At 48.2% G+C, this 13637-nt stretch overlaps 1 protein-coding gene across 2 annotated transcripts in view; it reads right to left on the bottom strand.

Annotated features, from left to right (window-relative positions):
• PACC1 (proton activated chloride channel 1) overlaps positions 1–13637 on the bottom strand; it is a 59618-nt gene that overhangs the window by 34530 nt on the left and 11451 nt on the right. For both annotated transcript variants that reach the window (XM_040351474.1, XM_040351475.1), the window contains exons 2-3: positions 11138–11234; positions 7059–7262 (exon numbers count right to left, since the gene is read on the bottom strand). In XM_040351474.1, the coding sequence (XP_040207408.1) occupies positions 7059–7262; positions 11138–11234 (301 nt within the window). The remainder of the gene's footprint in view (positions 1–7058; positions 7263–11137; positions 11235–13637) is intronic.

Below are 13637 nucleotides of genomic sequence, written 5' to 3'. Positions count from 1 at the left end.
ATAATTCTGAAAAATAATCTAATAAGGGGCGAATTTTGAAAAGCCTATCAAAATTTGGGTCATTTCGGGGAAGGCACTGGGTGTTGTCGTTGAAGTGGAGGAACCTCAGGATCGTGAAATATCGGTTTCGGGGCATTGATGCAGAAAAGACGGGCATATGATAAATGGGGCGTTTGGACCAAAATGAATGTTTTTCGTTTTTTGGGTTGAGTCCCATACAAAAGGTGAGGCCTAAAAAAATTCTGAACTCCTCCACTGTTAGATCTCTCCAATTGTAGGGACGGGCATAGGACGATGTGGGGTTGTTGGTGATAAACTGTTGGGCATATAGGTTGCACTGGGCCACAACGCTAGAAAGCAGTTCCTCAGTAAAAAATAAATTGAAAAAATGTATTGGGGAAAAATTGTCCGTGTTTACCTGGACTCCTGGCTGGGCAGTAAAAGGGGGAATGTTGGCTTCTCCGGAATTTGGAGGAAGCCACAAGGGGTACTGAAGGGCATAGGGAAGGCTTGCATGGGTCCTTGGCCTTTGCTGCCGAGGTACTGCAGTGCTGGTGGATGGCACGACGGGGCTGGTGGATGGCATGACGGGGCTGGTGGATGGCATGACGGGGCTGGTGGATGGCATGACGGGGCTTGTGGATGGCATGACGGGGCTGGTGGATGGCATGACGGTGCTGGTGGATGGCACTGCCTCACCAGAGCGCCTTCTTTTGGCGGGCTGATTATCTTCCCCCTCTGAGCCTGTATCGGTTCCACTGCTGTAGACTGGCTCGTAGTCTACATCCACATCCGAATCCAGCTGTGAATCGGAAGACGAGAGCTCCCCGTTGCTCTCGTCACTTGCGGCAATAATTGCAAATGCCTGCTCGGTGGAATAGAGACGCTTAGACATTGTTGCTGGCGACTTCACACAGATGTGTGGCACAGATGTGCACTGAGGCGACACAGATGGGCAGAGATGGGTACTGAGGTGGCAGAGATGGGTACTGAGGTGGCAGAGATGGGTACTGAGGTGGCAGAGATGGGGTGGAATAGATGTGCACTGATGAGGCGGCACAGATGTGCACTGATTGATTGCACAGATGTGCACTGATGAGACGGCACAGATGTGCGATGATTGATTGCACAGATGTGCACTGATGAGGCGGCACAGATGGGCACTGATGAGGCGGCTCAGATGGCACTAATGTGGCGAAACAGGTGGGCACTGAGATGGGTACTGATGTGCACCGATGAGGCGGCACAGATGTGCACTGAGGTGGCACAGGTAGGCACTGATGAGGTGGCACAGGTAGGCACTGATGAGGTGGCACAGGTAGGCACTGATGAGGTGGCACAGGTAGGCACTGATGAGGTGGCACAGGTAGGCACTGATGAGGTGGCACAGGTAGGCACTGATGAGGTGGCACAGGTGGGCACTGAAAAGTACTGAGGTGGCAGGTGGGCACTTGGCAGAGGTGGGCACTTGGCAGAGGTGGGCACTTGGCAGAGGTGGGCACTTGGCACAGGTGGGCACTTGGCACAGGTGGGCACTTGGCACAGGTGGACACTGGTGGCACAGGTGGACACTGGTGGCACAGGTATCACTGGGCACTGATTGGGTACTGAGGTGGCAGGTGGGCACTTGGCAGAGGTGGGCACTTGGCAGAGGTGGGCACTTGGCAGAGGTGGGCACTGGGCACTGGTGGCACAGGTGGACACTGGTGGCACAGATGGACACTGGGCACTGATTGGGCACGTTTTTTTTTTTCACATTCGATTCTATTTTTTTACTTACAATCACAGTATCTCTCTCTCCTCACACGCGCTGTGTGTGTGAGGAGGGAGAGCCGGCAATGAGAGATGATCTCATATGTTTACATTTGAGATCATCTCTCATTGGCCACAGAATCGCGCTGTAAATAGCCGCTGTGATTGGCTATTTACCGCGATCTGTAATTGGCTGTGTCCAAGGGACACGGCCAGTACAGGAGTTCCCCGATGCGCGCTCGGGAGCGCGCGCGGGGAACGAGGAAAGGGGCGGCCGTAAAAACACGGCCTCCCAGGGATTCAGAGCCACCCGACGGCCGTACAAAGTCGTACAGCCGTCGGGAACTGGTTAACCTTCCGATTTATCCACTGAATGATTTATCGGTCATTACATGATGGCACTATCGTTTGCGCTCACGACCAAACATTTGTTTTTTCGAAAGTTCGTTCGGACGATTTTTCGTGGAGCGTATGGCCAGCATTAGTCGGGTTTAACCGCTTTAGCCCCGGAAGAATTGGCTGCTGAATCACCGGGCCGGTTTTTGCGATTCGGCACTGCAACGCTATAACTGACCATTTTGCGGTCGTGTGACGCTGTACCCAAACAACATTGACGTCCTTATTTCCCCACAAATAGAGATTTATTTTGGTGGTATTTGATCATCTCTGCGATTTTTATTCTTTGCGATATTAACAAAAAAAGAGCGAAAATTTGGTAAAAAAACACAATATTTTGTACTTTTTGCTATAATAAATATCCCCCAATAATTTTTTTTAAAAGCAATTTTTTCTCCGTTTAGGCCCATATGTATTCTTCTACATAATTTTGGTAATACAAATTATAATAAGCGTATATTGATTGGTTTGCGCAAAAGTTATAGCGTCTACAAAATAGGGGATAGATTTATGGCAATTTTTTTATTAGTAATTAGTAAATCTGACGCTATTTTGGGACAGCGATCAGTGCTATAAAAATGCACTGATGACTGTATAAATGACACTGGCAGGGAAGGGGTTTGTATTGGAACCCCCAAATGGGACAGGGGTTAAAGCCGTTTAAGATGTTCCATTCCGAACCCAAGACAGCTATCAACACTCCACAATCCGGCGAACACAACCCATACGGATTCCCCCAGAAACGAGACACGAGAAACGAGACACAGCTCGGTTTAAAATGGATAGATTCTTTAATGAGAAAACCAGGCTCTTATATACAGTCAGTAACCAAAAATTAACAATGACTCAACTCCACCCACAACATGACACAAGGAGCCCAATACACACCTTTTGGGTAGACTTTCTGACACCAGCTCTTGATCTAATTTACATGAGCTAATTAACTAATCATTTACCCAGACAAGGTGACTCCGAGATATGACCTTTCAAGATAGACACCTGCTATACAATACACATTCCTTTAGTAGACATAATTTACATGAGCTAATTAACTACAACTGATAAGTCAGACATCTGACCTTTAGACTGTCTTAACTTGCAATACACATTATGGGAATGTTTGACACTGATTTTGGATGAGAAGGCCTGGCTCGCAGTCACCGCTCAGGTGTTCTATCCAGTTGAGGTCAGGACTCTGTACAGGCCAGTCAAGTTCCTACACTCCAAACTCGCTCATTCATGTCTTCACTGGGATGAGCACTAAATCTAAACTTAAGAAGAAATCAAAGTCTTGTGTACAGCCTGGCCTAGGGCTTATGGATCCACCCCAGGCACAAAAGACATATCCCTACACTTTATAAAATGTAAAACTGCACTTTTACATGCTAGCCAGGAACATGTTTACCAACACTAACCATTTCACTATTGAGTATAATATATTCAAGTAAAGGCAGATTAAAGTAAAACTACAAGCAAAAGTTTTAAATAAGGGAGGGTAATAGCCCCTATTGGTTTATTTTTTGCCATTGGTGCACCATTGGGGAGTTTTCCCTTCACTTCCTGTCCCAAAGTCAGAAGAGGAAATTCCTGCTCATTAAAGCGGGAGTTCACCCATTTCTAAAAAAAAAAATTTTCTCCCCTTAGATTCCTGCTCGTTCGGTCTAGGGGAATCGGCTATTTGTATTAAAATATGAGCAGTACTTACCCGTTTTCGAGCTGCATCTTCTTCCGTCGCTTCCGGGTATGGGTCTTCGGGAGCGGGCGTTCCTTCTTGATTGACAGGCTTCCGACGGTCGCATCCATCGCGTCACTCGTAGCCGAAAGAAGCCGAACGTCGGTGCGGCTGTATACTGCGCCTGCGCACCGACGTTCGGCTTCTTTCGGAAAATCGTGACGCGATGGATGCGACCGTCGGAAGCCTCTCGGAAGACTGTCAATCAAGAAGGAACGCCCATTCCCGCAGCCCATACCCGGAAGCGACGGAGAGGATGCATCTCGTAAACGGGTAAGTACTGCACATATTTTAAAACAAATTGCCGATTCCCCTAGAGAAAACGAGCAGGAATCTAAGGGGAAAAAGTGCCCTCTAAGGGTGAACCCCCGCTTTAAGGGAATCACTTGGGGACCCCCAGGTCATCAGAACTAGTGTCCCCATTGGAAGATTTCCTCTCTACAGGCAGTCCCCGAGTTATGAACGGGCTAGGGACTGTAGGTTTGTTCTTAAAGCGGAGCTCCACCCTAAAGTTGAACTTTCTCTCATCGGAACCCTCCCCCCCTCCGGTGTCACATTTGACACCTTTCAGGGGGAGGGGGGTGCAGACAGGTATTTGCACCCTGGCACCCACTACCAGCCACACAGTCTGTGCAGATCCCGCACCCCCCCCGTTGTGCTCCCAGAACACAGCGGGTACCAGCGAGCGCGGCGCACACGACTCGCGCATGCGCCGTAGGGAACCGGGCCGCAATGCCTTACTTCCTGGTAACCTCACCGAGGATGGCGGTGGGGGGAAGCAGAGTGACGAGTGATCGCTCGCCCTCTGCTGCCGATGTGGCTGGACTCCAGGACAGGTAAGTGTCCAAATATTAAAAGTCAGCAGCTGCAGTATTTGTAGCTGCTGGCTTTTAATATTATTTTTTCCCGGCGGAAATCCGCTTTAGGTCAAATATGTTCGTAAGTCGGAACAGCATGCACAGAACGGCAGAGACGTAATTTTCCGATGTTCTGACGAAAGTGCACGCTGACGAAAAGTGGCCGCGCATGTGCAGAACGGCAGAGACGTCACGCCGCCTCCCGTGCGTAAGTAGGAGTCGTTCGCAAGTCCGATGTTCGTAACTTGGGGACTCCCTGTATTACTTTTCTGGGGATTTTCTTTTTACTTTCACTTTCAATGATAATGGTAAACAGGACAAATAGAAAGGGAGAATCTCTCTAACGGGGGCACAGACAGCAATAAACACTGACAGGCGTTCTAATCCTTCTCCATTCTATCAAAAACTAAAGAAAATTTTGCCTTTATACTTAAAAGCAGTAGTAAACCTGAAAAAAAAAATGGTCCACTGCATGATAATAGCATATTGTGCTAGTATGAATTGCATACTAGGACATTAAAAAGACTTACCTTAGAAATAAGTCCTCCAGTGGTGCGCTGTCACCATTGACATGGCTTTCATCTTCACCCGGTCTTCCTTCTAGGTTTGGAGCTTCATCTGTTTGAATGGCAGAGCCGCAATGACGTCACTCCTATGCATGCTTGTGGGCATCACGGCCGTGGCATTGATCTCTCAATGAATGGGACGTCATACACTGAGAGCGCAGTATGCATGCGCCAGTGACATCACCGGCTGCTACTATGGTTAACCACTTCCCGACGGCCGTACGAATATGTGCGGCCGCAGGGTGGCTCTAAATCTGACAGGACGCATATATGCGTCCTCCGCTCTTCCAGGCCACTAGAGGGCGCGCGAGCGGCGGCGCGTGCGTGCCTGCCGCATTCCTGAGATACCGATGCACGTGCCTGGCGGCCGCGATGTCTGCCAGGCACTCGCGATCGGCGGTTACAGGGACAAGGATGTGGATCTCTGTGTGTAAACACAGAGATCCATGTCCTGTCAGGGGAGAGAGGAGACCGATCTGTGTCTCTTGTACATAGGGACACAGCATCGGTCACCTCCCCCAGTCACCCCCCTCCCCCCACAGTTAGAACACACCCAGGGAATACATTTAACCCCTTCAATGCCCCCCTAGTGTTAACCCCTTCACTGCCAGTCACATTTATACAGTAATCGGTGCATTTTTATAGCACTGATCGCAGTATAAATGTGAATGGTGCCAAAAATGTGTCAAAAGTGTCCGATGTGTCCGCCATAACGTCGCAGTCCCAATAAAAATCGCAGATCGCCGCCATTACTAGTAAAAAAAAATAATAATAAAAATTAATAATAATTCTGTCCCCTATTTTGTAAGCGCTATAACTTTTGCGCAAACCAGTCGCTTATTGCGATTTTTTTTTACCAAAAATATGTAGAAGAATACGTATCGGCCTAAACTGAGAAAAAATTATTATTATTTTTTTTTAAAATGGGCTATTTATTATAGTAAAAAAAAAATATTGTCTTTTTTTTCAAAATTGTCGCTCTTTTTTTGTTTATAGCGCAAAAAATAAAAACCGCAGAGGTGATCAAATACCACCAAAAGAAAGCTCTATTTGTGGGGAAAAAAGGACGCCAATTTTGTTTGGGAGCATTGTCGCACGACCGCGCAATTGTCAGGTAAAGCGACGCAGTGCCAGAAGCTGAAATTTCACCTGGTCAGGAAGGGGTATACGTGCCCAGTAAGGAAGTGGTTAATATCTCTTAAACAGTGCACGTTTAGGCTTACCTGTAGGTACAAGTAAACAAGGTGGGCTTTACTACCACTTAAAATGGTTGTAAACTCACTTTGACAACTTGCACCTACAGGTAAGACTAGATTAAGGCTTACCTGTAGGTGCAAGAAATATCTCCTAAACCTTCACGGTTAAGGAGATATTTGCAGAGAACACTGCACCGATGTCTACAAGGCACGCGCCCCGTAGACAACGGTGCAGGCACACTGAGCATCCCGGGCGGCTTTATAAATGGGATCATGCCGGGATTATGCCGTCCTGCGTGCATGCGCGTGATCGTGCCGGTCCTGTGCGCATGCGTGGGAGTGACGTCATAGCCGCTCCGGCCAGTCACAGCGCCGGAGCGGTGATACCCGGAAGAAGCTCCGAGGGGACATGGCGGCGGCGGAGGGAAACGAGGATCACTTCGGGGGCTTCGATTTCAGGTCAGTGCCACATAATGAGCTAGTATGCTATGCATACTAGCTCATTATGCCTTTCCTGCAGGGTTTATTTTCTCTTTACATCCAAAAAAGTCCCACTTACCAGGAGCCTCATATACATCGACTTCCTTATATGAGACAGACATGACCGGGTGCTTGAGCTTCTCCCGAAAGTCCGTTATAGATTGGTAGACCAGAAACACGGCGACGCCCATCAGCAGCAAATAGACAAAGATTAGCAGAACCGAGAAGAAATTCTTCAGACAAGTCCTGCTGAAACGTACCGGAGGGCTATTCCTGTCCAACTCTGAATGGGAATGAGAAACAGAGAGATCAGTGACACCCAACTCATGTGCCTCTAAATAATGTTCCTACAGGAAGGGGAAAGGAAAGTAATGCCCCGTACATACAATCAGAATTTCCGATGGCCTAAAATCCGATGGAAATTTTCGTCGGAATTCCGTTCAAGCTGTCTTGCATACACACTGGCAGACCAAATTCCGACCGTCCAAAACGCGGTGACGTAAAACACTACGACGAGCCGAGAAAAGTTAAGTTCAATGCTTCCGAGCATGCGTCGACTTGATTCTGAGCATGCATGGTTTTTCTCCGTCGGAGAATTTCTGATAGGATTTTTTTCCATCGGGAAAAAATAAAACATGTTCTATTTCTAAACACAGACAGACTTTTTTCATCGGAAATTCCGATCGTGTGTACGCGGCATAAGAGTGCAACGCCAAAGATTAGGAGTTCAAGAGTACAGAAACAAAGATAAAAGCCAAAGCATTTCGGGGGCTAAATCGTTCCACCTTCATGTGCTGGTTTAAAGCGGTGGTTCACCCTCACTGACATGGTTTTACCATCGAGACAGGCATTGTAGCGCGAGCTACAGTATGCCTGTCCCGATTTTTTTACCCCCGTACTCACTGTGTACTCGTACATTAAAGATTTCGGCTCCCGCGGGGAATGGGCGTGCCTATGGAGAGGGAGGATGATTGACGGCCGGCCCTGGCACGTCACTCTCCCCGAAGACAGCCGGAGTAGGTCTCGGCTCTTCACGGCGCCTGCGCATAGCCTGTGCGCAGGCGCCGTGAAGAGCCAAGCCTATTTCGGCTATTTCCGGAGAAGCGTGACGCGCCAGAGCCGGCCGTCAATCATCCTCCGTCTCCATAGGCACGCCCATTCCCCGGTATCTTCGATGGACGACTACAAGGTGAGTACGGGGGTAAAAAAATCGGGACAGGCATACTGTAGCTCGCGCTACAATGCCTGATTTTATGGTAGAAAAAAAAAAAAAAAAATTTTTTCGTTTATAGGGTGAACCCCCGCTTTAAATAGATTGATGTATTCTTGTGTGAGACTATTTTAGATGATGAAGCACACTTTTGGAGGAGAGGAGCAAAGCAGCTAATTATTCCCGAGTTAAATAACCATCATTTTTTAAACCGCCAAACGTCTCCAGACATGTGTATGAGGCTTTACACTGTGATATTAACGGCTTTACAACCGCCCGCCGTCAAATGACGGCGGGCAGAATACTCTATTGTTCTGACAGGATGTCATATGACGTCCTGTCATTTAAAGCCGCTAGGGGCGTGCGCACACCCGTCACGTTACTGGGAACACAATACGCGTGCCCGGCGGCCACGATGGCCACCGGGCACCCGCGATTGCCCAGTAACTGAGCAGGACCTTGGATCTCTGTGTGGTTAACCCCTTCCCTGCCAGTCACATTTATACAGTAATCAATGCATATTTATAGCACTGTTCACTGTATAAATGTGAATGGTCCCAAAAATGTGTCAGATGTGTCCGCTATAATGTCGCAGTCCCGAAAAAAATCGCCGCCATTCATAGTAAAAAAATCAATAAAAAAAAATCATAATTATGCCCCCTATTTTGTAGGCAATATAACTTTTGCGCAAACCAGTCACTATACGGTTTTATTTTATTTTATTTTTACCAAAAATATGTAGAAGAATACGTATCGTCCTAAACTGAGATAAAAACATTTTTTTTTTTTTAAAAAATTGGATATTTATTATAGCAAAAAGTAAAAAATATTGTGTTTTTTTTTCAAAATTTATGTTCTTTTTTTGTTTATAGCCCAAAAAATTAAAACCGCACAGGCAATCAAATGCCACCAAAAGAAAGCTCTATTTGTAGGAAAAAAAGGACGTCAATTTTGTTTGGGAGCCACGTCGCACGACCGCGCAATTGTCAGTTAAAGCGACGCAGTGCCGGAAGCTAAAATTTGGTCTGGGCAGGAAGGGGGTGTATGTGCACAGTAGGCAAGTGGTTAAAGAGGAAGTAAATCCTCGGTAAAAAAAATAAAAAAATACTCCCTGCAAGACAAAGTAAAAATGAGCTAGTATGCTAGTACGTGGCTCCGGGCCACTGTGACAGGCCTGGAGCCACGATGACGTCACTGCCGCCACTAACGGCATGATCGCCGTTAGAAACGTAACGCTCAGTGCGCCTGCGCGCCGCAGACATTGGTGCATGTCTTTTGAAAATATCTCCTAAACCGTGAAGGTTTAGGAGATATTTCTTGCATCTACAGGTAAGCCTTAATCTAGCCTTACCTGTAGGTAAAAGTGTTATGTAAGGGTTTACAACCACTTTAAAATCTTATCTTCAAACAGACACTAATACAGGGGTGCCCAACCAGTGCCCCACGGAGCCCTCTGATGTGGCCCACGACCTCCTGCTCTAGGATGGCTGGTTGGCAAGCCCAGATTGCACGTTGCTGACCTGCCATCTCAGAGCATCAATGTTGTGAATGAAGCCGGCGGTAGAGGATTCAAGTGGCTTTTCAGAAAGTCCACCACACCTGCAGGATATAATAGACGTCTATGTCAAAGTGCAGCTAACTGGCGGGAAAACCACAGGTACGCTGCGCCGCACCCACAGAGAATACATGAATGAATGAGTGACTTGTATAGCGCTACACATGCAAACTGAATCGCCACTAGGCGCGTTTTGCAGCCAGTATCTTCCTGGCTGGTGCGGTCATTTACCCCGTAGGATCTCGACATGCTTGTGACACACAGTCCTACACACACATATATACTGGGCCAATTTGGACAGGATCCAATTAACCTACCAGCATGTCTTTGGAGTGTGGGAGGAAACCGGAATTCCCGGAGGAAACCCATGCAGACACAGGGAGAACATGCAAACTCCAGGCAGATGGTGTCGTGGTTGGGATTTGACCCAGCAACCCTTTTGCTGCTAGGTGAAAGTGCTAACCACTACACCACTGTGCTGCCCCCACGGTGTGGGTAGACCGCAGACAATTAGTGTAAAAGCAGCCTTTGGCCCCTTTCACACGAACAGTCCGACCCAATCGGACCCTCCATTCACCTTTATGGAGAGGCAGCTGTAAACAGACTTTTATCCGTTTACACCCGCCTACCTCCAATCCTATCTGCTAAAAAAACAGAAGTGGATCCGTCTCCTTCCATCTGATTGGATCAGAGGGCCCATAGAGTCGATTGGTCTGTGTCTGTGTCTGCTTTGCATATGCAGACTGGACACAGACCTGTCATCTGCCCACTCCGCTCATTGTGGCCCGCGACTGGTTACCAATCCACTTAAAGTGGAGGTTCACCCGGAAATGTTAATTTTTAACCTTAGATTCATGCTCATTTTGTCTAGGGGAATCGGGTAGTTTTTTTAAATCGAAGCTGTACTTACCGTTGTAGAGAGCGATCTTCTCCGCCGCTTCCGGGTATGGGCTGCGGGACTGGGCGTTCCTATTTTGATTGACAGTCTTCCGACAGGCTTCCGACGGTCGCATCCATCGCGTCACGATTTTTCGAAAGTAGCCGTACGTCGGTGCGCAGGCGCCGTATAGAGCCGCACCGGCGTTCGGCTTCTTTCGGCTACTCGTGACGCGATGGATGCGACCGTCGGAAGCCTGTCAATCAAAATAGGAACGCCCAGTCCCGAAGACCATACCCGGAAGCGGCGAGGGAAGATCGCTCTCTAAAACGGTAAGTACTGCTTCGATTTAAAAAAAAACACCCGATTCCCATTGACAAAATGAGCCTCAATCTAATGTTAAAATTTTTTTTTTAGGGTGAACTCCCGCTTTAAGTGGCCCTCGGCCTTCAAAAGGTTGGGCACCCCTGATCTAATACATCTTGGTTGTAATGTTTCTATGTAGATCATATTCACCTGGTACAGCAGTAGAGGTCGGGTCATCCTGGTCATCCTCCTCCTCATCGTCCAGTATCTCTATATCCTCATGGGGCTGCTCCGTCTCTTCATTCAACTGCAGAGGAGAAATTAGGTAAAGTTACTTTCACTTCTCAGCATCTAGAAGCATTTAAATTACTGCTTCATTTTTTTTTAACCAGGGAGCCTTCTGGGTTCCTCAGGGGTGCCTTGCCCAAACTGCCTCAAAATGGTGTACAAGCCAATGGGTCGATCACGTCTGCCTTTTTGTTACACAAAGGCATAGGTTTTCATTGTGCGGCATTACATCCTTGGGCACCATGCAGGCAAGCCGCTGGCATCCCAACAACCAATGATGTCATTGGTTGATAAGGAGGACTTTGGGCGCCTGCACAGTATCCTTCAGTGGGAGATGGCCTTGAGACGAGGGCTAGATTCAGCAAGAATTTACGCCGGCGTATCTATTGATACGCCGCGTAAATTCAAAGCTGCGCCGGCGTATCTTCTTTCTGTATTCAGAAAGCAAGATACGCCAAAATTAGGCTAAGATCCGACTGGCGTAAGTCTCTTACGCCATCGTATCTTAGTTGCATATTTACGCTGGCCGCTAGGTGGCGCTGCCGTCAATTTCAGCGTAGAATATGCAAATGAGCTGGATACGCCGATTCAGAAATGTACGTGCGCCCGGTGGATTTTTTTATTGTTTGCGTAAGGCTTTTTCCGGCGTAACGTTACTCCTGCTATATGAGGCATAGCCAATATTAAGTATGGATGTCGTTCCCGCATCGAATTTTGAAAATTTTACGTCGTTTGCGTAAATCGTTTGCGAATAGGGCTTTGCGTAAATTACGTCCACGTCAAAAGCATTGACTATTTGCGACGTGATTAGGAGCATGCGCACTGGGATATGTTCACGGACGGCAATACTTAATTTACGCGGGGTCATGTTTTATTTACATAAAACACGCCCACCTCTTCAGAATTTGAATTTGGCGCGCTTACGCCGGCAGATGTACGCTACGCCGCCGTAACTTAGGGCGCAGGTTCTTTGTGAATCCAGCCCTAGCCTCACTAAGTTACGGCGGCGTATCGTATCTCAGATACGCTACGCCTGCACAAACTTACGGCGGGCTTTATGAATCTAGCCCAAGGTTTGCAAGCTGTGGACTAACCTTGGCTTTCCTTTTGACCCTGATGGGGAAGGGTACCCAGAAACAAAACCTCTTAAAGAAGAAGTAAACCCTCTACAGTACTTACCATTTTCCACAGGTGACGCTTTAAATGCCTTTACAGGTTACCAGTTTAAAGATACACAGGAGGTCTGGTGGTAAAATGATTGCTCTTGCTATGACAATTGCGACAATACCTCACAAGTGTGGTCAGATTACTGTTTACATATGCGTGCGGGATTTATGTATGCGTTCCCATGTGTGCGGAAGCACAAGGGGGGGAGTGGGGCGCTTTCTTCTTTTTTTTTACTTTTTGCTTACACGGTCTCTTTATTTTTTATTGTATTAACTTTATTGCTATCACAAGGAATGAACGTCATCCCTTGTGACAGCATGGGCCGTGACAGGTCCTCTTTATGGAGAGATCTCCAAAATTCTCCTCTGGCCTTCAATGCAGCCGATCAGGCACAGAATGGTACGATCGGCTAGCAGCCAGGTAAACAAAGAGCCAACACTGGAAGTGAGGAAATCTTTGTGGCTGTTCAGGGAGCGATCGGACAGGAGAGCCAGGGAAAAGTGTCTGGGGGAGGGGGAAAAGTGGCTGGGGGAGGGGGAAAAGTGGCTGGGGGGAGGGGGAAAAGTGGCTGGGGGGAGGGGGAAAAGTAGCTGGGGGGAGGGGGAAAAGTGGCTGGGGGGAGGGGGAAAAGTGGCTGGGGGAGGGGGAAAAGTGGCTGGGGGAGGGGGAAAAGTGGCTGGGGGAGGGGGAAAAGTGGCTGGGGGAGGGGGAAAAGTGGCTGGGGGAAAAGTAGCTGGGGGGGAGGGGGAAAAGTGGCTGGGGGGGAGGGGGAAAAGTGGCTGGGGGAGGGGGAAAAGTGGCTGGGGGAGGGGGAAAAGTGGCTGGGGGAGGGGGAAAAGTGGCTGGGGGAAAAGTAGCTGGGGGGAGGGGGAAAAGTGGCTGGGGGGAGGGGGAAAAGTGGCTGGAGGGAGGGGGAAAAGTAGCTGGGGGGAGGGGGAATGGGTGGCTGTTCAGTCACTAGAATCACTTCTGCTTTACAAGGAATCGCCAGCTGCAAATTTTGATACAATTTTGGTTTGTATAACTACTTCAACCCAAGGACGTCCATGGATCTCCTGCAGTCAGGAAGTGATTAAAGCGGAGTTCCACCTAAAAAAAAGTTAAAAGCCAGCAGCTACAAATACTGCAGCTGCTTACTTTTAATAAATGGACACTTACCTGTCCAGGGTGCCCGCGATGTCGGCAGCTGAATCCGATCAATCGATCGGCTGCCCCCCGCCGCCATCCTCGGCGAGGGAATCAGGAAGTGAAGCGT

This window comes from Rana temporaria, chromosome 4, assembly GCF_905171775.1.
Source record: "Rana temporaria chromosome 4, aRanTem1.1, whole genome shotgun sequence".
NCBI classification, from domain to species: domain Eukaryota; kingdom Metazoa; phylum Chordata; class Amphibia; order Anura; family Ranidae; genus Rana; species Rana temporaria.
This window is presented reverse-complemented; position numbering and strand designations above follow the sequence as displayed.